This window comes from Carassius auratus, chromosome 7 (assembly GCF_003368295.1).
Source record: "Carassius auratus strain Wakin chromosome 7, ASM336829v1, whole genome shotgun sequence".
Taxonomy (NCBI): domain Eukaryota; kingdom Metazoa; phylum Chordata; class Actinopteri; order Cypriniformes; family Cyprinidae; genus Carassius; species Carassius auratus.
Window position 1 is genome coordinate 28,742,870 of NC_039249.1, and position 14,970 is coordinate 28,757,839.

At 36.7% G+C, this 14,970-nt stretch overlaps 1 protein-coding gene across 1 annotated transcript in view; it reads left to right on the top strand.

The window, feature by feature from the left end:
* Positions 1-12,873, top strand: part of adgra3 (adhesion G protein-coupled receptor A3) — a 44,667-nt gene extending 31,794 nt beyond the window's left edge. Inside the window, exons 11-19 of the mRNA XM_026268332.1 lie at positions 189-350; positions 1,229-1,411; positions 2,182-2,389; positions 3,981-4,189; positions 5,295-5,419; positions 6,545-6,668; positions 6,858-7,003; positions 8,155-8,250; positions 11,043-12,873. Of these exons, the coding sequence (XP_026124117.1) occupies positions 189-350; positions 1,229-1,411; positions 2,182-2,389; positions 3,981-4,189; positions 5,295-5,419; positions 6,545-6,668; positions 6,858-7,003; positions 8,155-8,250; positions 11,043-12,492 (2,703 nt within the window). The 3' untranslated portion in view covers positions 12,493-12,873. The remainder of the gene's footprint in view (positions 1-188; positions 351-1,228; positions 1,412-2,181; positions 2,390-3,980; positions 4,190-5,294; positions 5,420-6,544; positions 6,669-6,857; positions 7,004-8,154; positions 8,251-11,042) is intronic.
* The last annotated feature ends 2,097 nt before the right edge of the window (positions 12,874-14,970 follow it).

Sequence of the window (14,970 nt, forward strand, 5' to 3'; positions counted from 1 at the left end):
TGTGCGGACGCGTCCCACTAAACACGTTTTAGTTCTTCCGGGAAACATGAACTCATTAGCAGTTTTCTGAATGTGATTGTGTTGTTCAGTTGATGAGATGATGATGTGATGTTCAGTTGATTTCAGGAGTGTGTTTGTGGGCCTGGAGGGATGGTCAGTGCTGTCTCTAACTGTGTTTCCTCTCTCAGCTGGGAGATGTGATGGTGGATATCTCCAGTAATCTGATGCTGGCTGATGAGCGAGTGTTATGGATGGCTCAGAGGGAGGCGCGAGCTTGCTCTCGAATCGTTGAGTCCCTGCAGAGAATCGCCCTACTCCGAATCAGTAACGGGGCTCTGGCCTATTCTACCGTGAGTACTGTGAGAAAACCACTTATATATATACACACACACACACACACACACACACACAGTATAGTGTTAGTATGTTTAGATGAGATGTGTGCAGATTATACAAATAATAAATTCAGTAGTTGTTGTTTTTTTCAGCAGTTGGACAGTTTATATAACATTAAATCTGGAAAAAGTGTATATACTATTGAACCCTTTACATTTTAAACCATTTTAAAACCCAAAATATAGGTAACACTACTTCCGCTTCCAAAGGATGCAATTATGTGATCAAAAATACAGGATAAACAGTAATATTGTGAAAGGTTTTTAAAAGCTAATTCATATATGAATATATTTTTAAATGTAATGTATTGCTGTGATCAAAGCTGTATTTTCTTCATCATTACTCCTCTTCAGTGTCACACGATCTTTCAGAAATCATACATGGATTTACTGCTCAAGAAACATTTCTGGCTTTTATGAATGCTTCATATTTATGTGTTATCTGTAATTCATTTTTAATTGATTTTAAACAGAAATCTTAGACCCACTTTATATCGAGTGTCTTTAGCCACTATGTACTGACATTGAAATCTAAATAATCCTATAATTAATTTCTGTATTTACATCTTTCAAATCAGCTTCTAGCCCTTAAACCTAACCAAATCAACCAGATCACACCCTTCATAACCAAAATAAGTACATTCTACACAGTACATAGTTAAAACACCTAATATAAATGTTTGTTACATTATAAATGCTGTCCCTTTTCACCAGTTGAATGCATCCACGCTGAATAAAAGCAAGAAGAAAGTGTAGATTGTTGGAGAGTAGTTTAAGGGGAGCCGGTGTTCACAGTAACATGTGGATGATATTGTAACCCTCTGTTTCAGCAGAACTCTCCCAACATTGCTCTGGAGGCTCATGCCATCAAGGCCAGCAGCTTCAATGGAATGACCTGCACTCTGTTCCAGAAGCTTTCGGCGGAGCGCACACCCAGAGACCCCGACATCAACCCAGAGCGCCAGCTCAGCTTCAAATGCAACGTGACCAGCACCCTGTCTGCACTGGCTCTCAAAGTAAGCATTGTGTCTCTGGTCCTTCCTGTTAGGGTTGTGACGGTGAGGACGTTTTTAGTGTGTGACCGCACCGATAATCGGAGGTGGGTAGAGTACCCAAAAACTGTACTCAAGTAAAAGTAAAAGTACTTCTAGAAATATTTACTCAAGTAAAAGTAAAAGTACTAGTCTGAATAGTTACTTGAGTAGGAGTAAAAGAGTATCGGATAAAAAAAAATCTACTCAAGTAGTTACTAGTTACTTTGGGTCATATATACTGAGCCTATTTTTATTTAGATATATAGATAAAATGTAGATAAAAATCAAAACACTGGAACCAATTAAAAAAGAAACAAATGTTCAGAAGTCACCTTAGATAAACGGCAAAAGTCAACAGGCTTTTCGAAACCCAAAATATTTCCAAACAGGCGTTTTTGCCTTTAGTTTCAAAACTAAATAAATTGCTTTTGTCTCGTCTGTCTCCCCTCACTCTCCTCACGTCAAAAATAAAATCCGATCCGTTTGGCACGTTCGGTCATTCAGTTTTTAATTGCAGTGACTGTTCTCTAATTGAATTATTTTTATTACTATAAAAAATGTAAACGATGCCGTGGTAACCGGTGTTGCAGCTTAACACTGTCTATCGCTGTCTACTTCCTGTACCTATAGTGGATTTGTCATAACCCATAAAGCGAGCGCTTCTTTAAAGCGAGAACTCCAATAAAGCTGTGGAAGCAGGAATATATCCATCATGTTCTGACATTAACGTTATTGCATCTCCACGTCTGCAGAACACTGTCGTGGAGGCGTCTCTGCAGCTTCCCCCGTCTCTCTTCTCGTCTCTGGGAAGCTCGGGTCAGGCTGATGAAGCCGTCTATAAGCTACACCTGCTGGCTTTCCGCAACGGCAAACTGTTTCCTCCGACGGGCAACTCCACCCTCCTGAGCGACGGCAGTAAGAGGAGGAGTGTGGTCACACCTGTGATCCTCACAAAGATCGGTAAGAACACACTCAGCGCCTCGGGACAGAGCAGACAGATCCTCATTGTTGATGTTATACAATATTTCTACCTGGTTAGAAAGCAAAATAAAATACAATAGTCAAAGATACAGACAAATTACCACACATGAAGTTCACAAATCACACAAACTTCTTTCTTTCGTCTTTCATAATTAACATATTAAACTGAAACGAAGCACAAACAAATAATATTCAAACATAAGTATAAAACTAAAAAATGTATTTTCTTAAATGCCTACAACAGTTAATGCAAATTAGTGCATTAATTAACAAATCAATGGACAAATTAAAAACCAATATGGATTTAGAACTAGACTAGAGGTTAAAACAGAGCATTTAGAAATAAAATCTAATTCAAAACATTAACAAAAACTATATTAGTGTATCAGTGATACTAAAAAAAAAAAACACTTGTACAGAAGTATAACCAAGGGTACTAAAGGTTTAATTATATCTTCAAGTTTTTAAATAAAACACAAAAGTGCTTCTGCAAAAATTTTGCACATTTTTCTAGAAAATGTTGCACCAGGTCAGAATAGGTGTCGAATTAGATTTTGCGTCTTGCATTTAACACACTGAATTAAACATGACACTTTTAAATGGAAAGAGTTAACATTATATTTTCTGGTAAAACATTCTCTAGTATTCTTTGTTTTATTTACAACATTGAAAATATATATATTTTTTTATTTTCTTCTTTTGTGATTTGATCTTTACTGTACAGCAGCACTATTATAATACATCCCACCCACATTGTGGCTTTAAGCAGGTAAAGAGGCATGGTGTCATGAACAGAGCAATAATGCTGCCGGAGAGCGGCTGAAGTGTGAGGGGGCGGCAAACTACAGCACAGGGAGCTGCTGGGGAAAACTGATTGATTTCAACGAGAGGCCTAAGCGGAGCAGAAACAGATCGCAATCCCTTGTAAAGCTGCAGAGTTTAGAAGAAGCTGATATGGACCGAATGTCTAAGATCTGCCTCTGGAGTACTGGCACTCTTTAAAGTGTCTTTCAATACAAGCGATGCACATGGATTCATTGTGTGTACTTCCTAACTAAACATTAACTTGGCTCTATTGTTTAACTCTATTTTTATCATAAACCTTTAAGAACAATGGTTTGAAAAGGCCATAGAAGAACCATTATTGTTCCCCAAAGAACCTTTCAATTAACATTTGTTAAAAGAAACATTAGTTTGAAGAACATTTAAAGAACCTTTTCCACCAAAGAACCTCCTGTAGAATGGAAAGGTTCTACGGATTCCTCATGGAACCATAAATGTTAATAATAACCTTGATTTCTAAGAGTACTATCAAAGATGGTCCACAACCAGAACTCGTGTGTGTTGTTACACGAACTGATTAAAGGGTTAGTTCACCCAAAATAACTCACCCTCATGTCGTTCCAAACCCGTAAGACCTCCGTTCATCTTGAGAGCTCTCGGACTTAATCTAAAATATCTTAAACTGTGTTCCGAAGATGAACGGAGGTCTCACGGGTTTGGAGCGACCTGAGGGTGAGTTATTTTTGGGTGAACTAACCCTTTAAGCATCCATCCTGCTGTTGTTTAGAGGGCTTCCCGCTGAAGAACCTGCAGAGTCCAGTGAACGTGAGCCTGCGGCGCTTCCTGCACGGCTCGGACGCGGTTCCCTCCTTCTGGAACTTCAGTCTGCTGGGAGGACAGGGCGGCTGGCAGAGCGACGGCTGCCACATCCTCCATCAGGACGACAACTTCACCACCATGTCCTGCCATTCACTTAATAACTACGCTTTACTGATGGTGAGAGAGACAAACCAGGCACGCATTTCAGTCTCTTCTTCATAACAAACTATTGTAGGGCTTTCGAAGACTTGGCACACATGTTGTACATTTTGCTGGACAATTTATTTTGTGGTCCATGGTGACAGAAACATCATAGTGGTCATTATTGATTTTAAGAGTGGAAATTTAAATAAAACTGTTTGTGTGTGTGTATATATATATATATATATATATATATATATATATATATATATATATATATATATATTTATATTTATATTTATATATTTATATTTATATTTATATATATATATATATATATATATATATATATATATATTGTTTAATTGAAATAAAGCACAAACAAGTAAAATATTAAAAAGTAATATAAATGACAAATTTATATATATATATAAAGAAAATGACAATTTCTTAAATTATTCAAAAATAATTTGTTAATTTAAAATAATGTATAAAATTAGAAATGTTGCATTGACAATTTGGAAATAAAAGTAAAGTTTTTTTAATTTCTAAAACTGAAATAAAATACATTTAGGCTAAATAGGAAAAAAAATAAAGGGTGGTAAAATATTTTAATATTAGAAGTGCTGCCTTGAAGTATCACTAAAATCATTAAAACTGAAATAAAAACGAGACTAAATGGAAATAGTAAGTACAAAACAAAAATGACAAGCTCATAGCAAATGGATGAAACTTAGACCACATTTAACTTGTAAACTGAAAACATAAAAATAAAAGCTAATTTAAAAAAAAATTATAATTTGATAGTATATAAACAATATGAAAATAACACGGCTAAGCAGTATTTACTGTACATATAAATGCACTACATGATAGTCCGTGTGTGAAATACTGTTGATGTTGCTGTGTGACCAGAAGTAGTAATAAGGATCTGCAGGATGGTAATGGAGGATTTTTACTGCTGGATTGATCTGCTGTGCAATTTTCTTCTGATTTTCCTTCATGGTTGATGTGTGCCGTGAGCTCTCGGTTCGGTTTCTTTTTTCACACATCTTCCGGAACAAGAAAAAAACAAATCTAAATTATTTGATGTAGAAATGCATTCGCAGATATAATTCACTGAAATCCTCTTTTCTAACAGGATCTGAACAGAACCGGGAACGACGCGTACTGCTTCGAACCTCTTCACCCTGTTATCTACGCCACAGCCATCATCCTGGTGCTCTGCCTGCTGTCAGTCATAGTCAGTTATATCTACCACCACAAGTAAGTGCTGGGGTCAAGTTTCTTTTTAAAGGGACAGGTCACCATAAAATGAAAAAAAAAAATTTATTTACTCACCCTCAGGCCATCTGAGATGTACATTAGGTGTCTTGTTTTTCTAAAGTAAAACAGTAAAGAGGCTTTTTTACTGAAATTGTGGTCCTTAGTGATTCAAAACCAATGCAAGTCAATGGCTACCGGCACTTTTGTAGTCAAAGAGCAGGCAACACAAAATTAATACACCTAGCTCTCAGTCCATCCAGGATGAAAGATTAATGAAAAATTGAAGATGATTTCTAGCTGAAACCATGATCCTTGGTGATTCATGAATGCAATCAATGGCTGCCGTCATTTTGAGAACCAAAAAAACACACAGCTGCTGAAACAAAATGAGTACCAGTGGCTCCTGATGATACATTGGGTTATTACGAAGCAAAACAATTGGTTTTGCAAGAAATTGAATAGTATTTACAACATCATCACCATTAGTCCAGTAGCAGGTCTTTATTGGTGTTAAGTAAAATATTCACGTTATAGGTCATTATTGGGTGCTTTATTAATATAACTGCCTATAGGTGACGTCTAATGTAAATGAACAGGTGAGTTGGTAATTTGAACCCGTTTCATTGTAACGAACTGTCCGAAAGATTAATTTTGCGGAAAAACCTACCCCATTTGTCTGAAGCCATGGATCACATCTGATAATGTTGTAAGTAATATGAAGTTTTTTGCACAGACCGATCATTTTGATTTGTGATAATCAATTTAAAGTGGATCAAAAAGTTGCCCTAAGACAAAACGCATTTAGGTTTTCGGTTTTAAGACAACTTTGATGAAAGGTTTTGATCCACTTCAAATGTTGACTAGTGTATATCGTCAGGAGCCGCGTGAATTACTTTTGTGTTTCCTGCTCTTTCACTACCAAAGTGACGGTAGCCATTGACTTGCATTCAGTGAATCACTAAGAGCCACGATTTCAGTCAAAAAAAAAATATTTTACAGAAGACGAACGAGTCACCTAATGCACATCCTGGAGAGTAAATTAACAGCAAATGTTCATTTTTGGGTGACCTATCCCTTTAAGTTGTTAATATGCTGGTTTTAATGCGATATTTCATGTGTTGGCAGGTCGGTGCGTGTGAGTAAGAAGTGCTGGCACATGCTGGTTAACCTGTGCTCACATATGCTCCTCACCTGTGCTGTGTTTGTGGGCGGCATCAACCAAACGTACAATGCAAGCGTTTGTCAAGCGGTATGTGCCTGCTTTTCTGTGCATATACAGAGTTTAGGTGACAATATTTACACAATCTTCATAAATGTTTCTCAGTTGACAGGCAGACCTGCAGTACTGCTATCAACTTTACATTACTATTTTGAGAATATTATCATTTTTGTTGTTCTTGTGGAGAGCTCTTATGTTTTTGAATGTCGTGTGCTGAAGGTGGGGATCGTGCTGCATTACTCCACGCTGGCTACAGCACTGTGGTCCGGCGTAACGGCACGCAACATCTACAAACAGGTGACGCGGAAGGCCAAGCGCTACGAGGAGCTGGACGAGCCTCCGCCTCCACCCAGACCTATGCTGAGGTAATGAAGGAGGAGGAGAGGAACAAATGTACAAATAAGTAAAACAGATCATATAATAGCTATAAATGATTAATCATTTATATGAATAATATGTGAGCCGGTATATATCTGTATTTATATGATCGATATGTGAGCAAACACACATGCTGTGATCTATTTTAGGAAACTTTACTCTGACACTTAAATTGCTCAAAAGGCAAGACTGTGTTGGTTTAAAATGAGTTATTCCTGCTGACCACTTGGTGTCAGTAAAAATGCAACAGAAACAGGGCTGTTTTATGAAAATTGTACATTAATTTTAGAATGATGTGCCTTTATAGGGATAGTTCACTTAAAAACATTGTCATTTACTCATCCTCATGTATGTATGTGTATATATATATATATATATATAATATATATTAGTGTTTTAGCCATTGTATATATTGTATGGACGATGAGTGAATTATGACTAGAGTTGTTTTAAAATATTATTTGTGTAGCATTATAGTATCCAGCCTCAAGACTATCTTATGACACACAAACATAAGCATTTAATTGATAGTCACATGACCTCATTTATACAGTATTTATTAATATTTTGCATTTTTATATTTTCAGTTTTTATTTAGATTTTAGTTGTAATGTTTGTACATCTGTCATTGTATGCTATAAAATAATATTAATATATAGTATTTTTGTTTATCTTTTATTTTGTAATTTTGAATAATTTTTGTGCTTAAAATTATTTTGAGTTAGTTGCCAATGCAACATTTCAAATGTTCTGTTTTCTTAAGTTTTTCATCTAATATTTATATTTTATTTTAGCTTTGTCAGTCATTTCAATTTATTTTTAATCGATATAAGTCCCAGTAACAAACACTGGTTATGACAGTATTTGATTTATATATTTTTTTGAAATATACCTTTGTAAGTCTGGAATACGCAACATAACTTTTGCCCAATTTTAGCTGTGATTTGCAGTCTGGAAAGTGGCTATACATCGACACTAGTTGCCAAAGTCAGAGCCAGTGTATGAAACCTAGTGTATTTAAAATATGTTCAGCTCTTATAAGTCATGTTGTGTATTCCAGCATTAATGCTCTAACATGAGGATATATAATACCTTACTAATTACGTTTAGTAACTGTCATTGTTTTTTACTTCTACAGATTCTACTTAATAGGTGGAGGCATACCCATCATTGTGTGTGGAATAACAGCTGCAGCTAACATCAAGAACTACGGCAGTCAAGTCAATGCACCTTAGTAAGTATTAGAGTTTAAGGTGTTTTTAACTATCCCTTTCAATAAAATTCTAGCTAGAGCTTTAATTTATATATATATATATATATATATATATATATATATATATAATATCATATCAAATTATTCACTTTTGTTCAACGTGAATCCCGTATTCTGGAATATGAGCACTCATTTATTCCGTCATCACATTGGGTGCTGATATCGCGCGCTCATAGATGAGATCTGAACAGCATGTGTTAATATGTGTTTAAACTAAACTCATTTAAGCTTTGCCAGTTTAAACATCTAAGAGCCAGAGGACGTGAGCACGTGTGCGAAGTGAGAAGATTTGTGCGTGTACTCATCCGAAGTGCGCAAACCCGCGCCTCAGAATGCGCACAAATATTAATCTCTCTCTGAAGTATTGTGTTTAAATGGACAAATTCAGACAAAAATTATGTCAAAATGCTCGTCTTGGTAAGTATCCTACAGCAGACATAACCGGCTGAACTTATGCCCGCTGTATCACTGCATTCTCTTAAAGTGATTTTTAAAGTGTCTTAATCGAACAGCAACAACAAAGAAATCACTCACTGCTCTTGATTAAAAAGCTTTTGTAACTTTAATAAAGAATAAACTTTAGTTTATACAGTCCCACATGTAATGCTGTTTTACATTTGATTACTTTATTCAATTTCTGTACCTAAAAACTTATGCTAGACCTACCTAAAAATAAAATGAAAATCACTGTTTATTGTTTGTATATTTACTCTATTGTATTTATTTGTGCTGTTATATATATATATATATATATATATATATATATATATATATATATATATATATATATATATATATATATATATATAACACACATTGCAATGTACAGATTTTGTGTCATCAGTTAGACTTCTTGTGTTTGGATTCATGCAAACTATTTGAAACAAAATGCAATGGTGTAATATGTTTCCTTAACTTCGTTGCTATTAACGACAGACTGTACAGATCCAGCCTGTATCTGCCTCAAGGCACTTTTCAAATCCCCCCGTGGACACTTCCTGTCAATTCATAGTCTTTATCTGTCACAAGGAATTGCTTCTGCTGTCACTGGAGCCTAATGCCCGTGCTCTGTAACGTGCAGAATAATACTTTATAAAGCAGAGAGCAGTTTAGTTCTTCTGAAGCTGTGTGAACCTAATTATGGTGCTCTACTTTGGGCTCCCCACCTTGTGTGTGTGTGTGTGTGTGTGTGTGTGTGTTGGCTTCCCACTTCCCTTCTTTCACTTGTGACAGCTGTTTGGATTGTGTAACAGCATGGTTTAATTTAAAAATCCAGACCATCTGAGATCTTTGGGGTTTAATTAATCTCACGCTACCGTGACAAAAGAAAAAACGGTCTGCCGAGCGTCACAGAACTCAGAAGTGCCTCACAAGTGTTTTACTTTTCTGATAAGATGAAGCCCTTGATACCACTAGTGTAAACTTTAGAGCTTATGTATACTTAATGTAAAAACTAGTTTTTGGAGAGCAGACCTGCGGTGAGTGACGGCTGCGGTGATTTATAACGGGATGGGAGTGTTCTCGCGCTCTTCTGTGTATATTTTATGCACAATTAAATTTTCTTTTTGATTTTTTTAATGCTGCCAGGTAGGAAAAAGTGACATTGATTTACTGAAGTTTAAAACCGCAATAAAGTAGTTCTCAGAAAAAAGTTCTCCGCTAGCTTTAGATGTGTAGACTTAAAGTCTTAAAGAATATAACAGACTATACCAGCACTACATCATTATTATATTGTCAATTCTATTGATTAACATTAAAAACATTCAAATCTTATGTAGTTCTTCTAATTTTGTAAGTAGTTTAATTGTTGTTGTTTCTTATTATTATTATTATTATTATTATTATTATTATTATTATTATTATTATTATTATTATTGCAATAGATAAAAATTTTGAGACTGATATGGCATAAAATAAATATTAATGTAATTATTGTAATTGGCCTCAATATAATCTTTGATGCTGATTGGATAAAAAAAATAATAATATTTACATAAATAATTCACTATTATAATATAATTGGAAATAATAAACCATTTATTTATTTTTTTGTTATAATTGAACAGTCCTAGATAAATGTTTGTGAATGTTTAATGTGAACACTTAGAATAGTATATTATGATTATTATTATTGCCATTGATAAAGTATTTGCTGATATTGCAATAAAAATAAAATGAATGTACATTAATAATAATTGTGATGCTTTATTTTAAAATGACTTTTTTAATACATATTTTATAGGTATTTGAAAGAGTTATAACAGTAAATATTTAATTACAAGTGACTAATACTTAAAATAACCCTAAACTTATAGTAAGCACATGTTGCTCATTAATTTGACGTATTGTTATAGTGTAATTAACCTAAGTATTGGCAGATTAAAATAAAGGGTGACCATAATCATCGTTATATTATGGAAAATAATCAACCATTACAATTTTTGTTTTGTGGATGTATTTGTGAAGGTGTTTTAGTTTATTGGAGTTTTGAACTTCAATACATTCAGAATGAGCTTGCAGTTGTTGTGAGAAAGGGGCGGGTTAAAATGGACTCAATTTTGGGAGAAGTCCAGCATACATCAGAGAGAAGTCTGTATTTTCACTGGACTATCCAACAACTATGTCAGCAAAATTGTTGTATCACAAACACAGTTTAATTGCTCACTTACGAACAACAATATGCATTTAGAAAATAAATAGGGTGATGTTTAATTTCTATAGACTTTAAAAAAACACCTGTTGTCTTTCCGCAGCTGCTGGATGGCATGGGAACCCAGTCTTGGTGCATTTTATGGCCCGGCAGCCTTCATCGTTTTTGTGGACTGCATGTACTTCCTGAGCATCCTCGTTCAGCTCCGCCGGCATCCCGAGCGCCGCTTCGAGCTCAAGGAACAGTCTGAGGAGCAGCAGCACCTTTCTGTGGCCGAAGCGTCCGAAATCCCACCGGCCCACCTGGAGTCCTCGTCCGCAGATGCCGCGCAAATGGTCCCGATGTCGGCTCTGGAGAATGAACACACTTTTGTGGCCCAGCTCATCGGCGTGGCAGGGTCTCTTGCGTTTTATGTCGCTCTGTGGGTGTTTGGAGCTCTTGCAGTGTCCCAGGAGCATCCGGCAGATTTGGTGTTCGCCTGCCTCTTTGGTGCCACTGCTTTGGCTCTCGGGGCGTTTCTTGTGGCGCACCACTGTGTGAACCGTCAGGACATGCGGCGTCATTGGTCACAAGCTTGTTGCCTGGTTCGCCGCAACTACGCTGTTCAGATCGATTCCCTGCTTTTACCAGTCGCGGGAGCCGGAGGCTCTGTCTTGACCGCAAGAGGAAACAGTGAAACTGCAAAGTGTCCAGCCAGCAGCGCCGAATCTTCGTGCACCAATAAGAGTGCACCAAGCATCCGCAACTCCACCCAAGGCTGTAAACTGACCAATCTGCAAGTGGAAGCAGCTCAATGCAAACCGGCCCCTTCAACGGCCAATGGGACGGCGTTATTAGACAACAGCTTGACTGAACATTCAGTCGACATTGAGATCAAGATGCACATCGCACCTGTTGAGGTCCAATATCGGCCCAATTCAGTCAACAACAACAATCTGTCAGGAACGGGCAGCGCAAACATCAACGGGCATTCAGGGCGACACCACAAGAACCGTGCGAGAGCTCATCGGGCCAGTAGGCTCACGGTTTTGCGCGAGTATTCATACGATGTTCCCACCAGTGTGGAGGGGAGCGTGCAAAGTGCCTCGCACAAGCGCCACCATCATCACGAAAGCCTGCAGGCCCGTAACAGTCGACGGGCAGCGTATTTGGCTTACCGGGAGCGCCAGCAGAGCCAACTTCAGCAGGACAGCAGCGACGCCAGCACCAGTGTGCCCCGCCGCTCACGCCACCTCGCCAAAGGTGGAGGCGTCCGCCCGAATAACAGTTTTGGGCACGGGATCAGCAACAACGTGGGGAACGGCATCAGTAATGGAGGCTTAGTCGGAAGAGGGGACGGATCGGGGACCGAAGACACCAGCCAAACTAACGACTGTCCAAAACAGCCCCTCGCTGTTGAACTGGAGGTGCAGCCCAAGTCCTACGGGTTGAACCTAGCGTGCCAAAACGGTCCTGCCAAAGACTCTGAGAGGCTACAGAATCTGTCGCCCCTGAACGTGGAGAGTTCTGGGAACATTAAGACTGGCTTGTGGAACCATGAAACTACTGTGTAGCGAGATTCCCTTCTCAGAGACCACAAATCTGACTTTTACCTGTAACTGTGAATCTCTAATTTTATGATTTTGATCTGAAAGGTACGGTTTGTAAAAATAGTTCCTGAAAGAGTTTGTGTTTTAAAGTTTATGAAAATACCTACAAATGCATATGGTTTACCACTTGGCTGCATTATAGTCGGTCTACAAATGGTCTATTTTTATATCCTTTCAGCCCATTTTGTATTTTATTCTGACGTTTTGTATGTGAAGATGCATGATGCGCTGCCCTTTGAGAATATCTTGGCTGACTCTTTTATATTCGAATGTGTTTTCACACAGTAAAGAAGATTGTGTTCTATTGCGGGCATCAAATAATAAAAAATCTCTTTACGCTGCCCATTTCATCTCATTTCTGAGTTCAAAGGTGAGTACATCTGAGAGTTGCCTTGCGGTTTCAAGTAACTGGGAGCTTATTTTATGATTTTGATCTGGTACAGTTTGTGAAAATAGTTCCTGAAAGAATTGTACATTAAGATGCATGAGGTGCTGCCCTTGGAGAATATTTTGGCTTGACTCTCTTATATTCAGATGTGTTTTCACATGCTGTATTAAACAAGATTTTAATTCAGCTGCAGCCATTAAATAATAAAACATCTCTTTTTGCAACCTAACTCATCTCAACTCTTGAGTTCAAAGGGGAGTTCAGACCCCAACATTTGAGAGCTTCCTTTAGCAATGGTGGTTTTAAGTAATTGGAAGCCTATTTGATGATTTTGATTAGTTTTCAACAAAAGGCCCTAAAAGTATTTGTTTTGTTCATATATATATATATATATATATATATATGCAGCTCACTTAATCTCATCTCCGAGTTCAAAGGTGAGTACATATGAGAGCTTCCTCTTATTTTATTATTTCTGTCCGAATGGTTTTAAAAACTAGTTCCAGAAAGAATAATGTTCAAAATGGTCTATATTTGCATCCTTTACACCAATTTTGTATGTCATTCTGACATTGTGTGTGAAGATGCATGACATGCTGCCCTTTGAGTATATGTTGGCTGAATCTCGTATCTTCTGTGTTTTCACATAATTGTGGCCATCATTAAAAAAAATCTTTAGGCAGTCCACTTCATCTCGACTCTAAGTTCAGAGGTGTGTTCATCTGAGAGTTTCCTCCAGGTCTTGCGGGTTTGGAGTAATTGGGATCACATTGTGCCATTATGTCTGTTTCATAGAGGCTATAATTGAGGTGCATATCTGGCATATCTTTTTTTTTTTTTTTTTTTCTCCACTTTGCTGGAACCAGTTCGATGGGCAAGAAATTGTAGGGCACTGCCTCCAGAGCTGGATGCCCACGCAGTGATTGATGGCTGACTCTCAGGTCGGGCTGCCTGTCATCATTAGTGGTGATGGGAATATAATTGCTGTAGTGCAGCCTCACCTTTTCTACCCCCTTCTTGTCTAACTTGCCACAAGACTCTCGAGCCCTTCCCGGCAGAGTAAAACAGGATCGAGTTATAGAAAATAGAATAATGCCTTACTTGCACACACTTGTAGCTAAAAATAGTGTATCAGAATGCAACTTTTAGCATTGTCTTTTAACAGCCAATACTTTGTGAGTTGAGGGGTACTAATGAAGTCCACAGGGGGTTCTCTTTGTTCAATTAGGCAGTGTATCAATAGTGCTCCAGACATTGAAGAAAATTGAGATTATTGCTTTCACAATACGCAGATTTCTTCTGGTCATGAGAAAGTACCTGCCTAGGATGTAAATATGAATGTTAAGATTGATGAATAATGATTCAATGTCATTTTAATAATATTATTCAATAAAGCATAACATTTTCTATATATAGGCATAATTTTTCTAAGGAATCAGAATTGAATTATATATATATATATAAATAAATCAACATATTAGAATTATTTTATATCGTGTGTATAAAATAATTCTTCATATATATGTTTATATATATGTATGTTTGCAACAAGTGTGATATTTTTTTCAGAATTCTGATGAGTTGAAAGCAATAAAAAAAAATAAAAAAAAACATAATTTATACTTTTGTAACAATATACACTACTGTACCAATTTTCTAAAAAAAAACAAAAAAAAAACTATATTTTTATTTAGTTAAGATAAGTTACTTAGATTTTTATAACTCATGTTGTTGCAAAATATTTTTATTTTAAATAAATTCTGTCCATTTTTACTTTATATTTATCAAAGATTCCTGAAAAAAAGGTACATATAGCTCACCAGATCTGCATATATCAGAATATGTCAGCATTTAATTATTTGCATATTTTGACTTTTGGCAAATGTGCTTTAGAAGCATCTGGTAGTGTGTTTAAGGCTTGTCTCAGAGATGACGATTGATATCTTCTATGCTTTCCCATCTGTGCCTGATAGTATTAGCTTGACTTAAGTGTAGAAATGAACATACAGTTACCTACAGTTGACTAATTAGGCGTGATGTAGCAGACATATAAT